The 21,574-nt window shown below is 42.2% G+C and overlaps 1 protein-coding gene across 1 annotated transcript; it reads left to right on the plus strand.

Annotated features, from left to right (window-relative positions):
* The first annotated feature begins 116 nt into the window (after positions 1-116).
* LOC128763970 (SR-related and CTD-associated factor 4-like) lies at positions 117-21,463 on the plus strand. Its single transcript, XM_053873284.1, has 18 exons — positions 117-299; positions 2,118-2,201; positions 2,588-2,632; positions 2,713-2,874; positions 2,946-3,063; positions 3,437-3,564; positions 3,641-3,781; positions 3,867-3,937; positions 4,220-4,310; positions 4,433-4,513; positions 4,646-4,725; positions 5,848-6,038; positions 6,335-6,435; positions 6,504-6,617; positions 7,930-8,086; positions 8,173-8,267; positions 20,503-20,644; positions 20,905-21,463. Exons 1-18 carry the CDS (start codon positions 270-272, stop codon positions 21,270-21,272), a joined length of 2,199 nt encoding a protein of 732 aa, XP_053729259.1. The 5' UTR covers positions 117-269; the 3' UTR covers positions 21,273-21,463.
* The last annotated feature ends 111 nt before the right edge of the window (positions 21,464-21,574 follow it).

The following is a 21,574-nucleotide window of genomic DNA, read 5'->3' on the forward strand; positions in this document are numbered from 1 at the left end:
GTTATTTATTTTAAATGCTGTAAATAAATCCTGTCACTTCACAGCTCGATCCTTTCACTCCAGTCCATTAGGTGGCGATCGTGAGCCGCCTTATTGATTTAACTGTCACAGTCACGGGTCGGCCTGAGTTAGCTTAGCTCGCTGGTTTGGACGACGGCTCCGTTTCTGAAAATGTCGCCTGTCTTTTCCTAAAAATATAAACATACCGTGGTGGGAGTGGTGACGTAGCAGAGTTTGTGCGTGTTATATACAGTTTTTCCAAACGAAGAATGGATGCAGTGAACGCGTTCAACATGGAGGTAAAGTTTGTGCCTGGTTCCGAGTGCTAAGCTAAGTCTGGTAGATTGTGTTGCCAAGAATACTCGAATATAACGCCGCAGTTGTCTCAAATAATGTTTTATTTTGGGCAGACAATGTTGCCCTGGAATTATATTCGTTTAAATGTCTACTTTACTCGATGGAATTCCCGTCGACGTGAGCTAGTTTGCGTTTGTGCTGGGAGGCCTGAGGTTGTGGTGCTTTGCTACTGTACATCACTTATCTATCTCTTTACACGAACCTATTCCAACTCTGTCACTTTCGTTTTGTAATGACTGACATTATGTCAGTAACATGCTTTAGCCAATACATGGCTTTAGTTCAATCATGCCTAACCACTTGAATAAGCTAATGTTGGCTCTATGTGTTAACGTATCTATTATTATCTTTATTTTTGTTGCCACCTCTGAAAGATCTCCACCAACCATTGTATAAAATACATTTATTAGTGTTAGTATTCAAGCGCCTGTATAATGTAAACATTTTTGAGTCAGCTCTCTCATGCCAGCTTTTAATAAATCTGTTATTTGATGCTTAGTCGTACGGTTCAGAAGGTTGTGTCTCGAAGGTTTAGTTCAAATTTTATTCTGGAGAGACGCGACTACTGCACTTACAGTCACTTTAATTATTCTTGTCTCAGAATCAAAATAGAAATTATTGTCATGGTCAGTGGGGGTCCCACCAACTAGAAAAGTGCTTCGAAATAAAGTGCTGTTAATAAAATAAAACAAAAAAAAAGAAACGCTGATCACAAATTTAACAGTCTGATGGCTGAGGGGAAGAAGCTGTTCCTGTGACGGGAGGTTCTGGTCTGGATGGACCATAGCCTCCTGCCAGAGGGAAGAGGAACAAACAGTCCGTGACCAGGGTGAGAAGGGTCGGATCTAATCTAATTGCAAAATAAGCATCCTGAACATCATTTTCCTGTCAAATAAGTTGATGGGTCAATTGTTAGATGGTCTATTCGAGTAACTATTTAAAAAAAAACTGATTTTATTTTCGTTATTCCTTGATTTGTGTGTATATTCGAGTCCAATTGACTATTGAGCTGTGCATTGTTCGATGATTTGATGCTAATTTCACAGTAATTCGACCAGTGTGTTAGGTTTAGAGTCATAGGAGCAAAAGCAATCCAACAAAAAAATAACATTTTCAGCCTTTTGAAGTGGTGACTGAAAGTCTCTTCATGAAGAGGATGGGCGTGGCACAGAAGACGCAGCCTGATTGGTTAAGAAGATGGAGGCTGGCTTAGAGTTACAACCTCTGATGCCATGTGATTAGATTACACTGCCTTGTTATATTATTACATTAATTGAACAGACAAAGCAACTGCACAAACACATTGAAACAAAGAGATTTTGCAAACTAACTAGCCTACATTTTTCTTCACAAACACAGCTACGCTTCAGCTATACTCCGCTTTTATTGGTTTAATGTTTGAAGACGGTGTACTTGGCTTTTAACAATACTCACGGTTGAGGGGCCATTCCAATGTAAACCTCCTTTATGTTTTAGATTAGATTGCCTTTATTGTGCCCTATGATATTGGGAATGCTCGCAAGGCAATGATGTTTTTATATTGACAGTGGTTTGTCTTGTTGACATGATTATATGAGCTGTCCTGAAATGCACAGCTGGGTACAGCTGGCTGTATAAGACGCTTGAGTGAATAAGCAATTCAATTCTGATGTACATTTAGGTGGTTGAAGTGGTGTCTGAAATTTATATTGTCTTTGATCATTAAAGTTTTGGCAAAAGTACTTATAGATTTGATGTGTTTTCCCCCTCTTTACTACCAGCTCTTCTCCATGATCGAGATGAAGCCCCCAATATCTCGAGCAAAGATGATGTCTGTTACCAAATCTGCTATCAAAGCCATCAAGGTGACTAATTCTTTATCACATTGAAGAGTCTGTAAATGTTCTGTTCCCCATGTAATGCTCCTGTGATTGTTCATGGCTTTAGACTACTTGACATGTACTGCAGAATTGAAATGGAGAAATTTTGTAGTTTTATCCAGCCATCATTACAAGCATTAAGTAATAAGGTTTTTGTTTAGTGATTTGTAAAAATCAAATTTTAACTCATGGTGTTTCAGTAGCTCTTTATGTGGTTATGTGATTTTTAACTGTATTAAAACACTGCAAATGTAGTAAAAATTAAAGTTTTTAAAGTTTCAACAGTCTAACTTGCCAAAGTAAGTGTTTGTGACAACTGTGTTAGAATGATGGCTTTGCTGGTGATGATGGCATGTATTCCCTCCTTCTAGCTCTACAAACATGTCGTCCAGATAGTTGAGAAGTTCATCAAGAAGGTACGGACCACAGTCTTTATCAGGAAAAGTTGATTTTGTGAGAAGAGTCTTTGAGGAACTGTTTTTGGTTGATTCATTAGTGCAAACCAGAATTAAAGGTCCCCGGCTTGTACGTAGTCGACTCCATCGTCCGACAGTCTCGTCACCAGTTTGGTGTGGAAAAGGACGTTTTTGGACCCAGGTTTTTGAAGAACTTTCCGGACACCTTCCAAAATTTGTTCCTCTGTCCTGAGGACGACAAGGTACGGAGGGTTTGGCTGCTTTCTTGGATACTAAGAGGATGGTTAATGTTTGGTTGTGTTCCTCAAATCAGAGCAAGATCATCCGTGTCTTGAACCTGTGGCAGAAGAACGGGGTGTTTGACATGGCCATTCTTCAGCCTCTGATGGACCTGGCCAACGGAACTTTGATGCCTTCACCTGTACCAGAAGGCGAGTTTGAATAATACTTCTTTGACTGAGGGTTGTTTAATGTGGCTCGGAAAACCAATAGTTTTCAACACAACTCTGCTTTGTGTTGTATTGATACTTGCTTTTTCAACTACTTTATGCCCCTGAATGAGATAAGAAACTCATGTTTCCTCTTGCTCGACTGGTTTGTGAGCAAAAGGGCGTGACACCTATTTTTTCAAAACAGCGTGTGACATCCTTCTCTCTGTTTTGCAGCACATCCATGTTGGCTTTCTCAAAGTCAACCTTGTAGTAACATTTTTTTTATCACTTGAGTTCTTGATGTTGATCTTTGCATCTGTTTGCCACATTTTAATGTGACCCTGAATAATAAACCCTCTTTTACTCTGAACAGTTCCCTGTGAGCCGCAGCCAGAACCTGCTGTTGCACCGGCTCCCGCTGTTCCCAATCTGTCCAACCTTCCCAGTTCTGACGCTTTAGCTGCAGTGGCTCAGCTGTTCCAGTCCCCTCATGGCCAAGAGGTGAGTCAGAGATTAATTTAGGAAGCTGGACAACAAAACATTGCTGCATTAAACTAATTCTGTCTCTGTGCTACAGCTTCAACGAATGCTGCAGAACATCCAGCAGGCCGACAGATCTGTTGTACCAAACATGTCCAACATCCCCCAAGCTGTTCCACAGATGCCCCAGTTCACCCAGCACAGCGCAGATGCAGAGAGAAGAAACCCCTTAGCTGAGGTGAGGTGGAAACATTGGAGTCTGTCCTTATCCTCCATGATGTAAACATGTGACTGAGATAATAACATGACATGTACCCCCTCAGAAACTTCTGGACCGATTTGAGTATGACGATGAACCCGACGACCCTAAAAAGGAGATCACCCTTCACCCACAGTGAGTAACTGAAGCTCTGTCACATACCCACTACCTAGTGAGTCCAAGTTGTCATTCATGTTCTCTTTATTTCAGCTGTCATTTATATGATTGGCTTACTCTGTAATTATTTTCACTACTTTTTTTTTTTATATATATTTTAAATCAAATTGTGACCTAATAGGACAATACAGGCACTGCACAGCTGAACCAGTTGTTGGGTGCTTGCCATGGCTATAGCTCATGCATGAGTGAAATGTGTGGTATTTTTATACCGTATGTCCTCTTATTTGTTTATTACAGAGGGATGCCAGAAAATTCTCATTTGTTTCATCCGATGGCCAACATGCACAATGTTCATCCACATCTGATGGGACAGACGGCCGGCATTGAGGTAGTCAAATTTAGCCGCTTACAAATCCACGTTCTTTATCTGTTCTGGGGGGAAAATTGCTAATTGGGCTTGTGCATGCAAATTGTTTAATGCTGTTATTAATGAGGCTATTTTGTTCTCAGCATGGTGGAATGATGAATCATGGCAACTATCAGAGGATACCAGACATCCACCATCCAAATGACGTTCCTCCACAGCTGCAGGTATGTTTTCAAACCTTAAACGACTTTGTTTCATTCGTTGCAGGAATTAAGACGAAATTAAAACACATTACATTTTTAAAACATTCATTGTGGCAACTGGAGCCTAATATGTGTCTTCCTCTTGTCATTCAGGAGAACTCCAGGGAGGACTCGTCCTCGAGGAGAGACAACAGGCATCGAGGACACGGCAGGAGATCCAGATCTGGGTCCAGGTAAGATGCTGAGCCCAGCAGATGATTTCTCCAGAATCTTTTATACATACTTTGTTTCTTGGCAGTCATGAAAGATGGTTTATATTCGCTACACAGTTTTTTAATAATCTGTTTCAGCAGCAAACTGCACGGTACTACTGAGGGCTGAATTGTACATCCAGTTTCTGATATTTTTAATTACTCTTCTGTAGACTGTTGTTCAGATGCCTCGTGTATGGAGATGTTTGTGTGTCACTCTTCATGGTTAGTTTGTGCGAGATTGGCCTTCTTGGTGGGTTAAAGATCAAGGATGGTGCTAGCTTGTATGGAGGATCAATAAGCTAGAGGTCTCTTTCTCTGCTTGATTGATAAGGTTTCATGTTGTTGTTACCTGCTGAAATGTTTTGGTAAATCTGCTTGTGATTTGACATATTTATGAAGGTTGAACAAAATGTTCAGGCAGATTGGCTTTATCTTTTAGCATACTGTTTAATTGTAAAGACAAGGTCATGTGTTTTTAATAATCAACATTCAGTGTTTTGTTGTTTGCTCCCATAACTTTAATATTAATATTTGGTATGTTGTTAACTTTTTCTGCTTTTGATGGGTGGCATCATTGTTGGGACAAGACAAGTACGCTGATTTACACATGAGCTTTTTAGTTGTGTGTGAAATATTTGCCATTCACTGTTGCAAGTCTGTCTCAATGTTGGTGGCATTAACGTCATTCTCTGGTGACGGACTTGTAACTTCTTGTTAGCTCTCTGGTCAGGTCTCTTGAAATCTGGATATTTACTGATATTGCTGATATAAACCGTTAATGCATTTTAAAGCATTTAATCTGTATTGACAATAATTGGTGTGATTGAATATGGTGAAAATGTCAATGCTCTGGAAGCTATAGAAATTTTTTTGCACTCCACTGTGTGAGGTAAACATGGACTCTTTGCATATAATTTCTAAACAAACTTATTTCTTTTTGTTAAAGAATACTATAAATCCATCTTTAAACGTGTTTTTTTTAAACATGTTCACAAAGGTTGCATGGTTTGTCAACATTTATGTGTATTGAAATGCTGCTAGTCTGTTGCATTTTGGCCGCATGACAGTTATGCTCAACCTGATCTATTATTTGGCTTGTAGATCCCCACGACGAAGAAGGTCCAGGTCCTCGTCCCGTTCCAGACGGTCGAGACACAGGCGGTCTCGCTCTCGCTCCAGAGATCGCACCAGAGAGCACAGGCGTTCTCGTTCCCAGGACCGGGCCGAAAGGGAGCTGGAAAGAGAGCGCAGACAGAAGGGTCTCCCTAGTATCAAGAGCCAGACTCTCAGCGGTATGTTTCAAAATACAGGGGGGAAAGCCACATTCTCAAGAAGTGAAGGCGGTTGAGTCTCCTTTGAAAAGGACTTTGGAAAAAACCTGCGGGTTCTTGTTCATCTTGGTGGAAGAGGAGCAGTTGGACAATTATATTAAGTTAATGTTCTGTTCATTATATGTGGAAACTGGACGCTATGCTTCAAAAGTGCAGATGCGAGTTGTTTATTATTGTACCCACTGTTTCATTATCCAAATGTATTTGGACCTTTTTAGTGAAGCATGCATTGTGTATGTTTATTGTCTGGTGGTCAGTTTGCAGCACAACTCTGTGGGTTGGACAGCTGGACAAGAAGACTCAACAAACGGACGTCACATCCCTCCTGGAGGAGTTTGGCCAGATTGAGTCCATCAATGTAAGTTTTATCTGCACTTGTTTGTGTTACTATTGTTCTATGTATAACCTCACTGTGTGCGTGGGTAGATGATTCCTCCTAGGGGCTGCGCCTACATTGTCATGGTGCACCGAACCGATGCCTACACCGCCTTGAACAAACTCAGCAGGGGCTCGTACAAAGTGAATCAGAAGCCTGTCAAGGTAAATGCGGTCTAATTGTTTTACGCTCTTTTGTGGGCAGCTTGCTATGTGTTGGCTTGTTTACGCTCAGTTCTGCGTTGTTGTTGGCCACAATGAATCCTTCCTTTTCACAGAACTCCATTCAGCTGTGCAAAACACACACAATACTCTCCTTGTGGTCTCTGTCATGTGCATGTTCAGTATATATGTGGTGGGAGGCATGTGATATGGAGATGGATCAAGCCGCACACTTGTCTTGTGCAAGTTTTAATTCTGCTGACAAGCTACTGAAGTACTTATTTACACAAAGCTGCTGAAGATCTGAATATGTTTGTTGAGGGCCGTGTTGAAGGATGATTCATCCCAGTAGGCTGTTAAGTGTAAAAGACATTTTCGTGGTTTTGTGTAACTAAAGTTTAGTGTGCGTTTGCTTAAATATATAGGTGTTAAACAAGGAACGTTCAGTGGTCGCATCTGCTCTGCCTGCATCCATACATGGTCTGTATCTTCAGATGTGTGGTGGGCTGTGCGACTTAATACTTCAGCAGCGAACGTGTTTCTGCCATTTAGTTATGCTGTCTTTCTGGATTTTTCCCGTTAAAACATGCACACAACCACCATAATCATGTCCACCTCCATGATGTTTGTTTCAATGTTTCCACTTTGGTTGCATACATTTTGTCATGGGAGATTTGATTTTTTTTTTTTAAAAGACACCATTGTGCTGAAGACATGGTTGCCCTCATTTAAGTCCTGACGCTGCACCACGATCATTTACATGGAGGGAAAACCCTGCCCAATGTTTGAATTGTTTCTGAATTGAGATCAGGTGCCTTGGCCTGAATGTGCTGGCCTAGTCTGGTAACATTTTGTGTTGTCCTTGCGCTAGCTGACAATCTTTTGATCGCTCAATACACTCCTGCCTGCTCGCAATCTTTTATGCCCTGCTGATGGCTGTCAGTACAAGTTTGAGAGGACTTGGGTTGGGGACAATTAGATGTAGTATTTGGAAACCTATCATGCAATGAAATTTGAGTTTTCATGCTCACACGTGGCCCCTACACATCTGTCCCCCACTCTCCTTCAACCGAAAATATTAGCCCAGTATTTATTCTTTGGAATGGCCAAATCCCTGGACGCTATCTGCAACAGAATGTTTGAGAAGTTTATATGTCCATAGGAAGTTAAACTAGTTAAATTAAATACATTTAAATGGTGATAGCTGGTTCTGATTTTTCACTTCTTGTCAGTTCATTTAGTCAAGTTCATTTAAAGACATTAATATCAGCTTTTGTTTATAATGTATCAGTAAGTGCATGCATTGTTTCTTTAGATTGCCTGGGCTTTGAACAAAGGCATAAAACAGGCACACAAAAAGTTGTGGGACGTGGAGCGAGGAGTGACCTACATTCCCTGGAGTAAAGTCAAGGTCGATGAGTTGGAGAGCTACCGTGAAGGAGGGATGTTTGACCCAGATACTCTGAGCCCAGGTAAATAGTGGAAGCCTTACAGGACAATCTGCTTTGGCATGCCATGAGTCGGGGAGGTCTCATTGTTGTGTGTCTGGTCTGCTCAGAGTGGAAACACCTCGTGGAAGTAAATAAGCCGGTGTCTGTGAACGGACTGTTGGAGACGTTACCAGCAGATGGCCCCATCACTGCTCCAGTCCAGGTAAAACACTGCAGTCTTCTCACACTACTCTCTCTCCTCCTTTGCTTCATTGTTCACATCCACACATTTTGGCTGTCAGGGAAAATAAAGTTTTCACTTGAGTAGAGGAGCTGATCTGAAACGTGGGCTTTAATTCTCATACAAGAAAAAAAAAATTTTTTACATTTTTTTTTGTTTTGTTTTTTTTCCCCGAAGTTGGTTGTACGGCGCTAAATAAATCAATCGCTAAATGCAGTTCAAGGAATCTTTGTCTTCGGATGCTTTTTAATTCATAAACGAGGACAAAAGATAAGTGGTCATTTGCTCTTGAATAAAGACAACACACAACACAATGTCTTAAGTGTGACATGCTATTACAGACCCTCGAGATGATTTTATTACTCGCATAACAAAAATCTATCTCACAATATTGTCGGCTATGTAGTGGTGAAAATACAACCTTGTAAAATAGTGTCATAGATGTTTTAAGCTAGGGCTGAATGAGATGAATGAAATTTCTTATCTTGATATTTATGCCAGTTATCTCAATGGCCATCTGATTCGATATGACTTTTTAAATAATAAAGAAAATAATAAAACCATGATTCAAAAGGATGTAATAATATGGATGTTTGACACTGCCTGGCTTCAGCTGTCAATCACCAGCAAGCAGGTTGGTTGATCTCAGCTGGACATTGGAAGAGCAAGCACAACACTTTCCATGCAGGACAGGCATAAGAATTGAAATAGTTGATTCAGCAATGTTAACATCTTGAATCTTCATACTCTTCATACAGACAATGGCAATACATTATATGTCAATGTATTTTTCTGCCCTAGTTTAAGCGGCGTCTCAGCGGGTCTCAATGTCTTTTCCTATTGACATGGTTGCATGTTTCACTTATCGCTGAAAGTTCCAGTTAGTGGCAGGTTTTTTTCTATTTTTAGAAGAGAGTCACTAAACTTGTGGATTTGTAATTGTTCAATTGACTAATAGTATTCCAAAGTGGTGGACCCGTTTACATTAGAGCCATTCAGATGAGCTCCCCTTCTATTCAGCTAGGTCATCATCAGCGCTCCATTCGTCTCCTCTTTCTTATGTGCCTATTGACGACACAACTTTGTACTGTGCTGAATCTCTTGCCAAATAAAATGGGATTTCCAAAAATACCATTAACTGTTTTATGTCAAATAGTTGTATTCCTGCTCACGTTTTCTTTACAAAATATAAACGCTCTTGTTTCCGTTGCTTCCTTTTCTATTACTACCTTTGTCTATTGCAGCCTCATTATTGGTGCGTGAATCTATGTAGCGTTGTGCATGGACAAAACCAAAGCAATTTCTGATGAGGGCAGCTGAACAAGTAGTTAATGTGTTTCTGCTACTTACACAATACCATACAGAGGAATAGTTATTAGCAGTGTTGCTCATACTTTTTCGACTCCTGTTTCTGGGTTAAGACATAAATGTTGGTCTCTGGTTGGTGTCTTTAAATAATGCATGAGTAGAAAATGTCACAGAGTCATTTTGGTCGATAAAGTAGCTCCAAAAACATTAATGTAGTTAGACATAGTCATTGGCAATATTTTAACTTGAGATAAGGAAGTCTGGATTAGAAGTCTCACAACTGCTAAGTCAAATGTGTAGTCTGTTTAGGAATGTGGAAAAGGACACCTGGTCGGTAGTTTGATGACCTTCCCACCTCCATATTCCTACTGTGGGATCCATGATGCACGGCTCTATCAAGTTTCGGGTATTTTCTGCTTGACACGTGACTGCCAAGTTGGCTTGAAACAGATCTCCTGGTGCCTAAAGCGTTCCCATGTGGGAAATTGATGCCGTCTTGTTTTGACACCTTCCCTTGTTTAAAAGCTCCTCTGGACCTCCAACAAACACCCGGTCCACTGCCAGGAATCTCTTTACACCCCATGAATCAGAAACTTTTGTTTTATTCCCAAACCTGCTTTGTTTTTCTTGTGTTGTCTGGTAAGTCCAAGTTTTACAGAATGTACTCTGAACTGAATCTTTTTTTTTTTTAAGATTGTAGAACAGAAATATCTGCATGCTTGCTTTTCCACATACATGAGGATAAGCTATATATTCTTACAGTTAAGATACAGTGATTCTTGTGCTATTACTAGATTACATTTTGTGTGTGCATGTGTGTGTTTGGCTGCTTAAAAGATGACATTACGATAGAACTGATAGAATTTGTGGAGGTAAACATTTGATAAAATGATGAAATCACATGATCGGGAACTTCACGACTGGAGAAGGATGAGCGCAACGGCCGGGATTTGAGGACTGCCAGCTGGTAAGGAAGCTGCAGCGGCCATAAACCTGCACAGATGGAAGGGAGTCGCTATACTGTGGAGTGCTGTTCCATCTGTGTGAGGCGCTTGTCATAGTGTGTGATGTCATGACACCTGGACGCAGAAATGGAGGGTTTGAAGTCTGGTTGTGATGCTGCTAAAGCTGGTCATGCCCTGTTTGGTTTATGCAAAAGCGTTGACACATGCACTCACACGGGAGGGTCACAGGATCCAATATCAGGTGAACAAAATCAGTTGGGTCATTGGTGCTGTTTTGCCCTTCAAGTGTTCCAGTAATGATACAGCTGCGCTGATGGCTACATTTTTAAATGTGTTTTTGGTTTATCATTCATTCTCCTCCCCATAGCTGGTTATTGCTATGTGAACCTAATTATAAACCTGCAATGACAAATGTTAATTTGCACTTCAGAAGTGTAAAGTTACTGTGATGCTTGCTGTTGAGGATTCACTGGGTGACCCAAAATGCTGTCCTTGGAACTTGCGTCAAAACTGACAGCACACGAGCAGCATGATGAACCCTCACATTTCAACGGCTTTGTTCTCTAGAATTGGAAAAAAAGTTTATTTAATTCAACTCTTACCTTCTAGTGTAATAGATTTAGTGTTTATGCTACTTATTTTCGTTCCGCTAGCTAAAGTAGCTAAAATGAAATGCTGTTCAAAACTGTAACTAGGCAGTCACAGTTGCTACAAGAGAGCAGATGCACAGTTCACCTTACAAACCTGTGCTTTTAGAATGGTGGCGAGTCACGATTCTGTCACGGAAAGAGGAATGATGTCACAGGTGAGGTCTGCCACGGCTTCCGTTCATTGGTTGTGCATTTCGGAGCGAAAATAAAAACATTTCACGCTGACACTGCATTACCGCCATGGCTATCAGCGTGCACGTAAGGCTTGGAAATCCATGCAAATCCAACAGTTAACAAATGTAATCCCACTCTTATTGACGTCTTTAAAATGGGGTTTATCCAAATGTGTTTGAAATGGTTGCAGACCCAATATGAACTGTTGCAGTGCGCCTGCTATTACTGCTCGGAGCAAGTGCTTAAGACAACCGTCGTCTTGTCCACGGACTGTGTCAGAGCCAAGAAACACCTCTGATCAAGCTCTTTAACATCATGGCGCCACTTGTCGGTCTCTATATGGGCTGCCATCTTATTGCTAAAAAACCAGGGACGCCCAGGCCGACCCTTGATTTACTGAGCAGCTACTTGGTTTGCCCAGTGCGACCTGATGCCTTATGATCTATTGTAATGCAGAGCTTTGGAGAAGACATGAGTTTGCTTCATCTGCACTTTGTTTGGTTTGACACAGAACTTTGATCTTCAAGGCCTGTTTAAAGTTTCTACTTCAGCTCAGTGCAAAATAATTGATATTTAAATAGGGACGCGAATATATGTCATGAAAAATGTTCTACATATGATTCCACATTTAAGATGTGACGGTGAGCACAGGCTACAGTATGAATATGCTTAGTTCATCTGTCATCATGCAGTATTATATAATGCTGAGGTTTGGCATGTTTGAGCTTAGGTCAAAATGAAACCCTCAGCACATATCTGCATGATTCGTCGTGCCTTCCCTCAATTTTGAGGTTATTTACACAAATATACACAAAACAACTCTTTAAAACAAAACAAAATCTGTTTTTAAAACGGTTAGTAAACCTGAGGTTAACACCAAAAAACATAAACAAACCTTGAAATGAACTTGTATCTGTCCCAGCCGTGCAACTTTTCAGTTGTAGTGCACTCATGAGGAAGTTAGGGCTGATAACATGAAGTCCTGTCCACCTCCGTCTCCAGCTGTGGTTCAACCTGACCTCAGGAAATGGTTCTTCACTTCATGAGACACTGTGTTCAGGACACAATCACATCCTGTCAAGTTCAATAAGGAATATTTCAAGGGTATGGATTTGAACAATGACTGGTGTTTCAGTGCTCTCATCGGGATCAAAAAAGGGGGAGAAGCCCGTCTTGGACATATTTCAGAGAGGCAAACAAAAACTGACTAAATTTTTTTATTTTTTTTTTTGCGACCCAAGTCACGGTCAAATTCTTCACACTTGCCAGTGACTTGGTCTCCATTAGCACAGACAGTGGTTGAGAGACTGGCAGAGGTCTCTCTTGAGCCAAATGGGCTTATGACTACGTTAACCACCTACTATCAGCTCTCCAGACACCAGTAGTTCCTCAGTGGACTCAGAGATTGATCAAAGTCCTGAGAGGTGGACCACGAGCTCCATTTCAAGATGGATTTTTTTCATGATGTCATGATCTGACGGCCTGCGTGAGAAGCTTCCTCACAAGGTAAGAGTTCCACTCCGTCTATAACCGACACACTCAGAACTGACTAGACCCAAACACCGTCAGATGATCCGAGTGAAACCTGCAGCACTGGTGCCGGTGTGTCTCAGCTGTCTGCAGAGCTTCAAGGTGGCACCTCCTGTTTGTGTTACCCTGCTTTACGTGACACATTTGCACCTCATCTTTGATCAGCTGTTTGACAGACCTACATCTCATTGTTCTGTATACAACGTGCCCAAATACATTTTCAGCTTTTACAAGTCTGATTCAAAAAAACATCTTCACATCTGCTAAAAGCTTTCTGTATAATGTACAAGTGTTGAATCAGTGTAATGCATCTGAGGAACTTTTGAGATGTCAAACACACGTCTCACATCTCATGATGTAGCAGAGAACATTCCCTACTCATTCACTTCTTGGTTCTTGGCTGTTTACTGTAGTAGCATCTCTGTTTTGGCTCAGTACTTTGTCTTTATATACAGTTACTACTCATAACATGATTTGCTGAAGCTTCCTGCGAGCTGGTCCAGGCAGTCATTGACCTCTTGCTCCTGGCATTCATGCGTTCGCCCTTGTAGAAGAATAGTCCAGCTGTCGTCTCACTCACCTCCAGAGTATCTTTAAAACGTTTTCGGGCACAATCTCCTATATGAAATGAAATATTGGTTGAAAATATTTTTTTTGTGTTCCAATGGGTGTGGCTGTAATGCAGATCCACTAATACAAATCACACTAAATTCTTAGTATTTTTGGTATCAGAGTCAAAAACGGACTGTTCAGAACTGAACAAAAAAACAAACCATCAGTTGTCGATGTCATGCGGTGTTCAAACGCTATTTTTTCCAGTCCCTGTGTATCAACAGCTCAGGTCTGTTCTTGGACGAGTCTACTCTCATTCATTCACAACTGGGCCCGAGGTTTGGCACCTTCTCTGCCATGGTAGCTTGACTGGTTTGAAGAAGCGTACCTCTTATATTGGAGATACATCTTTTGACCTCCAACTGAACTGACATCCAACACTGTTGGACCTCAAACCTGGCAGGTAGGGCATGTTTTTGTTCAGTGTTCAGTGCTGCCGTTCTGAACGGCTAGTAATGTATTTTTAGTCAAACCTGAACCAATATCTCGAGCCAGTTTTTAGACTTTTATTTGACCAATCATAACCCATTTTACAGACAAGTCTGATCAGTCCTTTGTCTTTAAACCAGAAAAACAAGTCTGGAGAACAAACAATTTTTACATCACATGTAAAACATTTTTGCTTTGCAAGTTAATGTGAAAGTTAAGGCAGCCTGGTTCTAATGTGTCCCGGAATCTTCCGCTCTTAATAGAAATGAGACTTGGTGTCTTGACAGCTGAGGATGGTGATGATGCTTGAGAGATAATTTCATGTCTCCAAATGATTCTAGCGCACGTTTGAATGCCTGGTGTAAAAGTGTCCTTTGATCTTTGAAGATGTGACTGAACATATTCCAAATCGTCTTCAATGATGTGTGTGTTGTCGCTTCTATGTGGATGTTGTGTTGCTCTGAACACTCGTTTTACCCAAATCTTTGATGTATTCTCTCGCTTTTGGTTCAAACCCATCGATTGACACACTGACCTGATTCACCAACCTGAGAGAGCAACATCAACATTGACCCCATTTTGACTTGTTAGCGCCTCTACTGCTCAGTGCTGCCCTGAGGCAACAAACTACATCCTCTCACTGGAGCTTTGGTTCTGGGACTGTATGTTTCACATCAATTTTATTATAGTTTTTTTTTATTTATTGTATATTATTTAGGGTGTCTAAAGTAGTTATGTAGTAACATTATGTTTTTGACTGTTAAAAACCCAGAAGCCAAATAAGCTGTCGATGAATCTGGATGGTTTTCTTCACACCGTCCAAACGTACTCATGTTCTCTGACCCGTTTCCATATTTCCTGTGAATGTCATTGAAATTGAGGTTATTTTTCGAAAAGACATATGAACTGAGGAAAGCTTTCACTGGCCGTGGACTTGAAAGATCTTTTCCTGGTTCTGGCGCTCTGTGGACGTGGGCCCAACAAAGGTGAGTATTATTTAGTCGAGAGTCGCTCAAGTGAAGTCTTGAGGGATTAATGATAATATATGAAACAGCTCAGGCGTGGTTCCCTCCATCATGCCCCCCCACCCCTCACCTGTCTGAACAAAGGGAATATTATTGACTGGCCAAACACTTCAAAGAGGAGATGATCAGAGTGGGGGGCTTCCTTTGTGAATTGAGGGGGGATGAGAGATCTGAACGTCTTTTTCATGGGCAGAGTGAATCCAGCATCAGTGAGGGGTATGTCATCTTGTTGTTGTCCAAAATCAGACTCTAGTGCCTGAAGTGCAGCAGCAGAGCTCAGCTTTAAAATATGAACATTAACACTCGAGCTCAGCTGGACCATTATGACCAGTCGGATGCCAGCTGAATGGCATTAGTCGTGAGACAGTGAGTTGGGTTTAGAAGGGCTCACAGTCGAGATCAAAATGGCATTGTTGCCTGTCAGCAGTGGTCAGAACCTATGTACCAGCAATTGAAAAAGCTCAATGCTAATAATTTGCAACAACTCTTCACGCTTTTTCTTGAGGTTTTTTTTTTTTTTTTTTTTTTACATCAAATTCAACACATGAGTCTGTCCACATTGAGTGATCCCTGAAAAATGGAAGGATTCAAGTGTTGTGGACTTAAAAAAAAAAGCATCCCTGTTCAGGATGGTGGGGGTTCAGTTCTCTGCAGAGCTAGTGCTAACTTGGCATTAAATGCTGCTGTAGGCAGCAAACCTGAGCCTGTGTGTGATAGTGAGAATAAATGACGCCCACAGCACACCGAACCACTCAAAAAAAATGTTCTTACAAAATATTTGTGGGTCACGCTAATGCTAAACTTTGAAGTCAAACCTCAAAACATTGTCCTGCAGGCCTCTCCTGGCCCGCGGGCCTTGTGTTTGAGACCCAGACTTTCTGCCTGAACCAGTTTCTAACTCTACAGAAGTATAAATAAGGTTATGGCAGTGGCTTTGCCTTAATTCAAACTTTATGGTGTTGAAGAGTGTCTAGTTTATATGCCAGTATGCTATGTTATCATTAATATAGCCACATCCTTTCACTGCATTTTCTGAATTGATGAGTGAGAAATTCCATATTCAGATATGAACGCCAACAAGCTGGAAATGACTCGGTATTCTGGTCCGGTGTTCTTCAGTTTGACCTGGCAGCAGCAGCAGCGGACGCTGCACGTCTGCAGCTCAGCAGTGGCTCCTGAGGTGTCACTTCTGTGGCGCACCGGGTGACAGTATAGGATGAGCTTTGGCTCAGAAATGTTGCGTCCTGCCATTTCTGCCCCGATGCCAAGCGAGTCTGGAATGGTTTGTGGAACACCAGTAGTCGTTCTCATGTCTCTATGCTGACGAATGAAAATGTGTTCAACTGCTGTGACACCCACTGGAAGAACCTGCTGCTGGTGCCACGATAAACCCTCAGCAGTCTAGTGGAGTCCCTCAACGTCGGAACTTGTTTGCTTTGAACATGCCCTATATACGGAGCATATATACCTCAAGGGTTTTGAGATACCAAGAGTCTCATTTATTGCGTTGACTAATATTCATAATTCGATATGACTGTTGGCGCTGCATGAAAACTCATCAAGGCAGTAAAATTCAAGCTCTTTTCTTGTTATAAGTGAAACATATACAGTGTCATGTCTTGTCCACTGGAGCTGGGAAGAAATCATTCTGAGCTAACAGGAACCGAAAAAGCAATTTGCGCACATACAATGACGGCACTAATTGAAATAGCACGAGATTAAGGCAGCCTGGTTTTAACTGAATGTAAACGCCATATTGCTCTGAAGTGACTTCCCACGTGTTGCGTGTGTATTTACCGTACGTTTAAACTGCCATTATTCAAGTGTGACTCGGGCCCTGCGACTTGTTCAACCGGACTGTGTGTTAGTCGACAAGGTTTAAACGGTGTTCATCCCTGTTCTAATCCCGTCGATGTCAGCAGGTGCCTCTGGCTAGTGTATACGTAGTTGTACTCCAGTCATAGCATGCTGGTGAGGAGACACGCTAATGTTCCGTTTCCACATTAGCTCAGCCAAATAGGGGGAAAAGAACCAAAGGACGACGCTTTATTATCTTCGACATTATATATATATATATATATATATATATATATATGTATATGTCTCACCAACTCAGCCCCCAGCAGTGTAGCTCACTTTCCTACTGGTCCAGTTTTTCCACATCCATTTTCTTCCTCATGCACGCAGCACACTTGCCCCTTCAGGTCAGAACCTGACCTGTTTGGCTATCGCTGGGGTGCCGAAGCAAGATTGATCCACCGGCTAATATTTTATTGAATCTGTTCTTCAGAGGAAGATTTACCGCTGTGAAGTGGACGGTTGACCCCTCCCCTCCCGCGCAGGTTTACAGAGTAAATATTGTAGTAAAAACCGGCTCCTGGAAGTCTAACATGGATGTTTGCTCTGGCGTGTCTCCAAATTGAGTGTTCAAGTCGTAGGAGCAGAGTAAGCCTGTAGGTCTTGGCCCCAATATTTATGAATATGAGTAGCTGTGTGCAGCAGCTATTACAGCACGGGCAGAGGTTACGGGTGCGAGCCCTTCAGCAAGGTCTGTGGTGCGACGCCATCTGCCTGCTGAGTTGAAAGATGATGAACACACCTGTGAAATTGGCTTCAATGAATGCCACACCTGTTCACAGCAACATACACTTCAACTCTTCTAGTCAACACGTTGAGGTCTGTAAGCATGTTACTCGAGAGAACGATGGATTCATTTCTTGGGGCCAAATCGGACCTTTCAACACGTCATCTGATGTTGCTTTAAATAGCTGAAAATTCTCATTTAATAATGCGCTAGCAAGGCTCACGAAGATCTGTGTTGAAGTTTCTTGAGGCTGTTGTGCAGCACAGATTATGACTCCCAGCGTTTAATATAGAACTTCCCAAGACGTCGATGCACTAGGGAGGGAAGTTGTTAGTGAGTTAGTTGCTAATCGCTAGCATCCCTCATGACGTAAACCGTTGTCACTTCAACATTTTAATCACACACACACATAAAAAAATAACTAAAATTAAATGTGACTCTAAAGTTTGGCAAGTAACTTGAAACCAAAATCTTAAAAGCTTAAGTCCAAACTCTTTTGAGTTTTTTTGTCAAGCCGTTGCAAGGCTGCAATATTACAGTAAGCTTTGTCGTAATGCCAGTACCAACCATCCAGAATCGTCCTCGCCACTCTCCCGCCGCAGCGTAACCCTGACGCCATGATGCTAAGCTAGTTGCGTTGCGATCATCACCACAGTAAAAACGCTTGCTTTCTTCAGTGAGTTTTGGTGACGGTTTGTACAGTGGTGAATAAATTCCGCCCCCAGTATGAAGGATGAAAACGCTTGAGCTTTTTGGGCTTGTGGTTCTGTTGCTAGCTAATCTAGTAAAGAACCTCCCGCCACACTCTGTACAGACATCTTTTTTGTTTGGTGTCCTCTTTCGCCCTACACTGATGAGAACAGGTATTGCACCATCACTGTACCGGAACACTGTTACGAGAGTGAAATTGTATCTCTCGAAATTTTGACTGACACATATTTCAAACTCGATCTGTTTCAAGTACATTTAAAACTCATCCTTAAACCATTTGAAAGAGCCTTTTCTTCTTGCAAGGAACAATACCGATGTGCAGTCCTCACTGGCTGTGGACAGGTACTGACCACTGCACTCTGGTGTTTGTTTTTCTGTGTTGTTTGTAGATCAGAAAATGCTTCAGTTCACTCACTAGTTTACAAGCTCTTTCTTTATATTCTCATTAAATACATGCCTTAACTGAAGCGCGCAATAATAAGTCTTTATTCCTGGTGTCTGTTTTCCTCTCACGGAGCTGTGGCCTGCTGGAGACTCTGCCACAACTGATCTCTCACGTTTCAGCATCTCTCTTCCGTCGTCATCTTCCTCCCTGATGCTTCATCCAAAACCTCTGCTGGGACGTTTCGACTCAGCTATTTGTCCTTATCTGTTCCCATAAAACCTCCCTCTACTTTCACGTGATGCTTCTGTGTGTTCAGTTGAGGTCGTGTCCGATCACATCATTTTATCGTCCTCACTTTAGTTCATAAACAAGCAGTGGCACATCACACGGTGTCCTTGGTTCCACACTTGACTGTAAAGGATGAAGCTCAGCACAGACAAGTCCGGACTTGTGACGTGGCGGTGAATAAAGAAAGAGCTGAGCTACAAGGAGTTCTGATATACGAGTCCACAGTTCATCAAAGAGGGACAGATTTTAGGGTGTGGAAAAGCACTGCTCCAACTGACGCCTGAAAAACACACGCGACAACACACAAGCCGTAACAAGATTCCTGCACGTCTCATTCAGAGCGTAATGGTATAAAGTGTGGATGCATCAAGTGAAGTGTTCATTTGAATCGATCTCTCTTTCACTCCTGTTGGACTGGTGTTAACCGTTTCATCTGGTCTTTCATGTCCGAGAGATTCTGAAAAAGATAAAAGGCCAACTGATGATGTAGAGTAGATCATCCGTACCTGGAGTTGACCCAGCTATGGAAGGTCAGCAGGTTCAACATGTGTGAACGGATGAGCCTCTTGTGTTTGTGCTGGGACAAGCGTTGACTAGAGTGCAAGGAGAATTACAGCCGTGTGAGGAGCGACAGGAAGGAAACAAAGCTCCACTGTCCTCATCTTAGTTGGGCATTTCCCATCCGGGATTGTCACAGCAAGTCCGACACCTTGCTCCTTCTCCAGTCACACCTCTTCATGTTTACCACAACCAGGAACCTCTGGCCTCTCAGAGGGAGGGAAAAGTCCTGAATACAGTCACACATTAGCAGGAAAAAACAAAGGTCTGGATGGGACGGCAAGGTAGTCAGTGAAGAAAGGAAAAAATATTTGAAGAACACCCGGTTAAATCATTTGGCTTTTCTCCACGATTAAAACTATAAATATATTTTTACTACTCTGAAAAAAATGTGTCAAATATTATTTAAATATTTTACTTTAATGCTCATACTACAGAATTTGAATGTTTTTTGTTTTTCTTTTCTTTTCTGCAGTGATGCTAACAATCCAGAAAACCTAGTGAACGACATCCTGAGATGTTTAATAAATAGCAAAAAGCAACTGGAATATGTGATTTAAGTGGACAAAACTGTTCATTAAAACAGCTGGTGAAAACGGTTTAATAATATTCTGACTGTTAAAGAATCGATTGAAATCAGCTTGAAAAAAAATGGCCTCCAGGTGTGACAGGGATTTAAATAAATTCCCAAATGATCAGATTTGAATTATTCAAAGAGTATTGTGAGCAGGTTCAGTGAGTTGGTTGTCAGAAATGACTTGATAAAAATAATTTCAAAAGCTTCTACTGTGGTTTAAGTCGAAATATCCTTGTACAGTTCCATGATTCTGAATAAAAAAAATGTGTCAGATTGTTGTTTTTCTCGTGGTAAAATCTGTTGATGGCATCGAAGTGGCACCAGGAGCAACTGTGGTTTCCTGTCTTGCTCAAGGACCCAGTCAGGTTGGCAATTGAACCCATTCATGTCTCATGCGGTGCATTGATTTGTTGTGTTTCAGGTGCCTCCAGTTCAGCAGGCCACGCCCCCTTTGGGGAGTCCTGGGTTCTCCAGTCCCATCATGATGTCGCCCACATCCATGCCACCTGTTGTGCCGCCTTCGTTCATCCCTGCGGAGCTGGCGCCGGCGAACCTACCTGGAGGTGAGACAATTCTCCTGTCCAGTTTGTGAAGAATCATTCCAAAATACCCTCCAGCTCACCAGTTACTTCCTTCCACATGGAAGCCAGTTCTGCAAATTTACAAGGAAGCACAGGAGTGGCTCTGCTAGTGACGATTTGCTATTCAACTATCCTGAATCCTGGAGTGCAGGAGGAAACCAGAGTGCTTAGCAGACCCGGGTTAAACCTGTCGAACTGTGTTACTAAAGATGGTCTCTCTCTCTCTCTCTCTCGCTCTGCAGCAGGTAATGCGAACCCTCCGGAGGAAGTGAAGATGGAAAAGCCACCCAATCTGAACCCAGAGCTGGGTTCCCCTCCAGGACCCGGGGTGACGCCCGCTGGTCTTCCCAGACCGGGTTTGCCTCCCCCCATGCAGCCCCCTCCCGGGATGCCCCCGTTCCTCCCCCCTCCCAACATGCCGCCTCACATGATGCCGCCCAACATGTTCATGGCCAACCGCTTCAGAATGCCCATGAACTTCCCGCCCGCAGGACCGCCCTTCCCTCGACCCATGCGGTCCGACGGCATCAACCTGCGGCCCGGGATGCCTTTCCGAAACTTGAGGCCCGGGTTCGGACCGCCTCCACCATTCCAGAGGGGAACCTGGTAGAGCTGATGGACTTCACCTTTGTATATTCGGCTCGCCACCGACTCTTCAGATGTTTTAACTGGCTGCGTTTTTGTACATAGACGACAACTAGCACGTTTGTTTTTGGGACTTTTGTTCTTGATGTTCCGCCACGACGAAGAGCTTCAGGCAGACTATGATTTGTAAGAAGATCATGTTTAGTGATTAAAAAAAATGACAATCTAGTTTTTGTTCTTTTCTGCTTTGGATCCAAGGAACTTATTTTTAAATTAAAAAGGTTTTGGTGATTTTTCTGGAGAATGAACGGACCAAAATGGTCGCCT

Source organism: Synchiropus splendidus, chromosome 8 (assembly GCF_027744825.2).
Source record: "Synchiropus splendidus isolate RoL2022-P1 chromosome 8, RoL_Sspl_1.0, whole genome shotgun sequence".
In the NCBI taxonomy this organism is placed as follows: Eukaryota; Metazoa; Chordata; class Actinopteri; order Syngnathiformes; family Callionymidae; genus Synchiropus; species Synchiropus splendidus.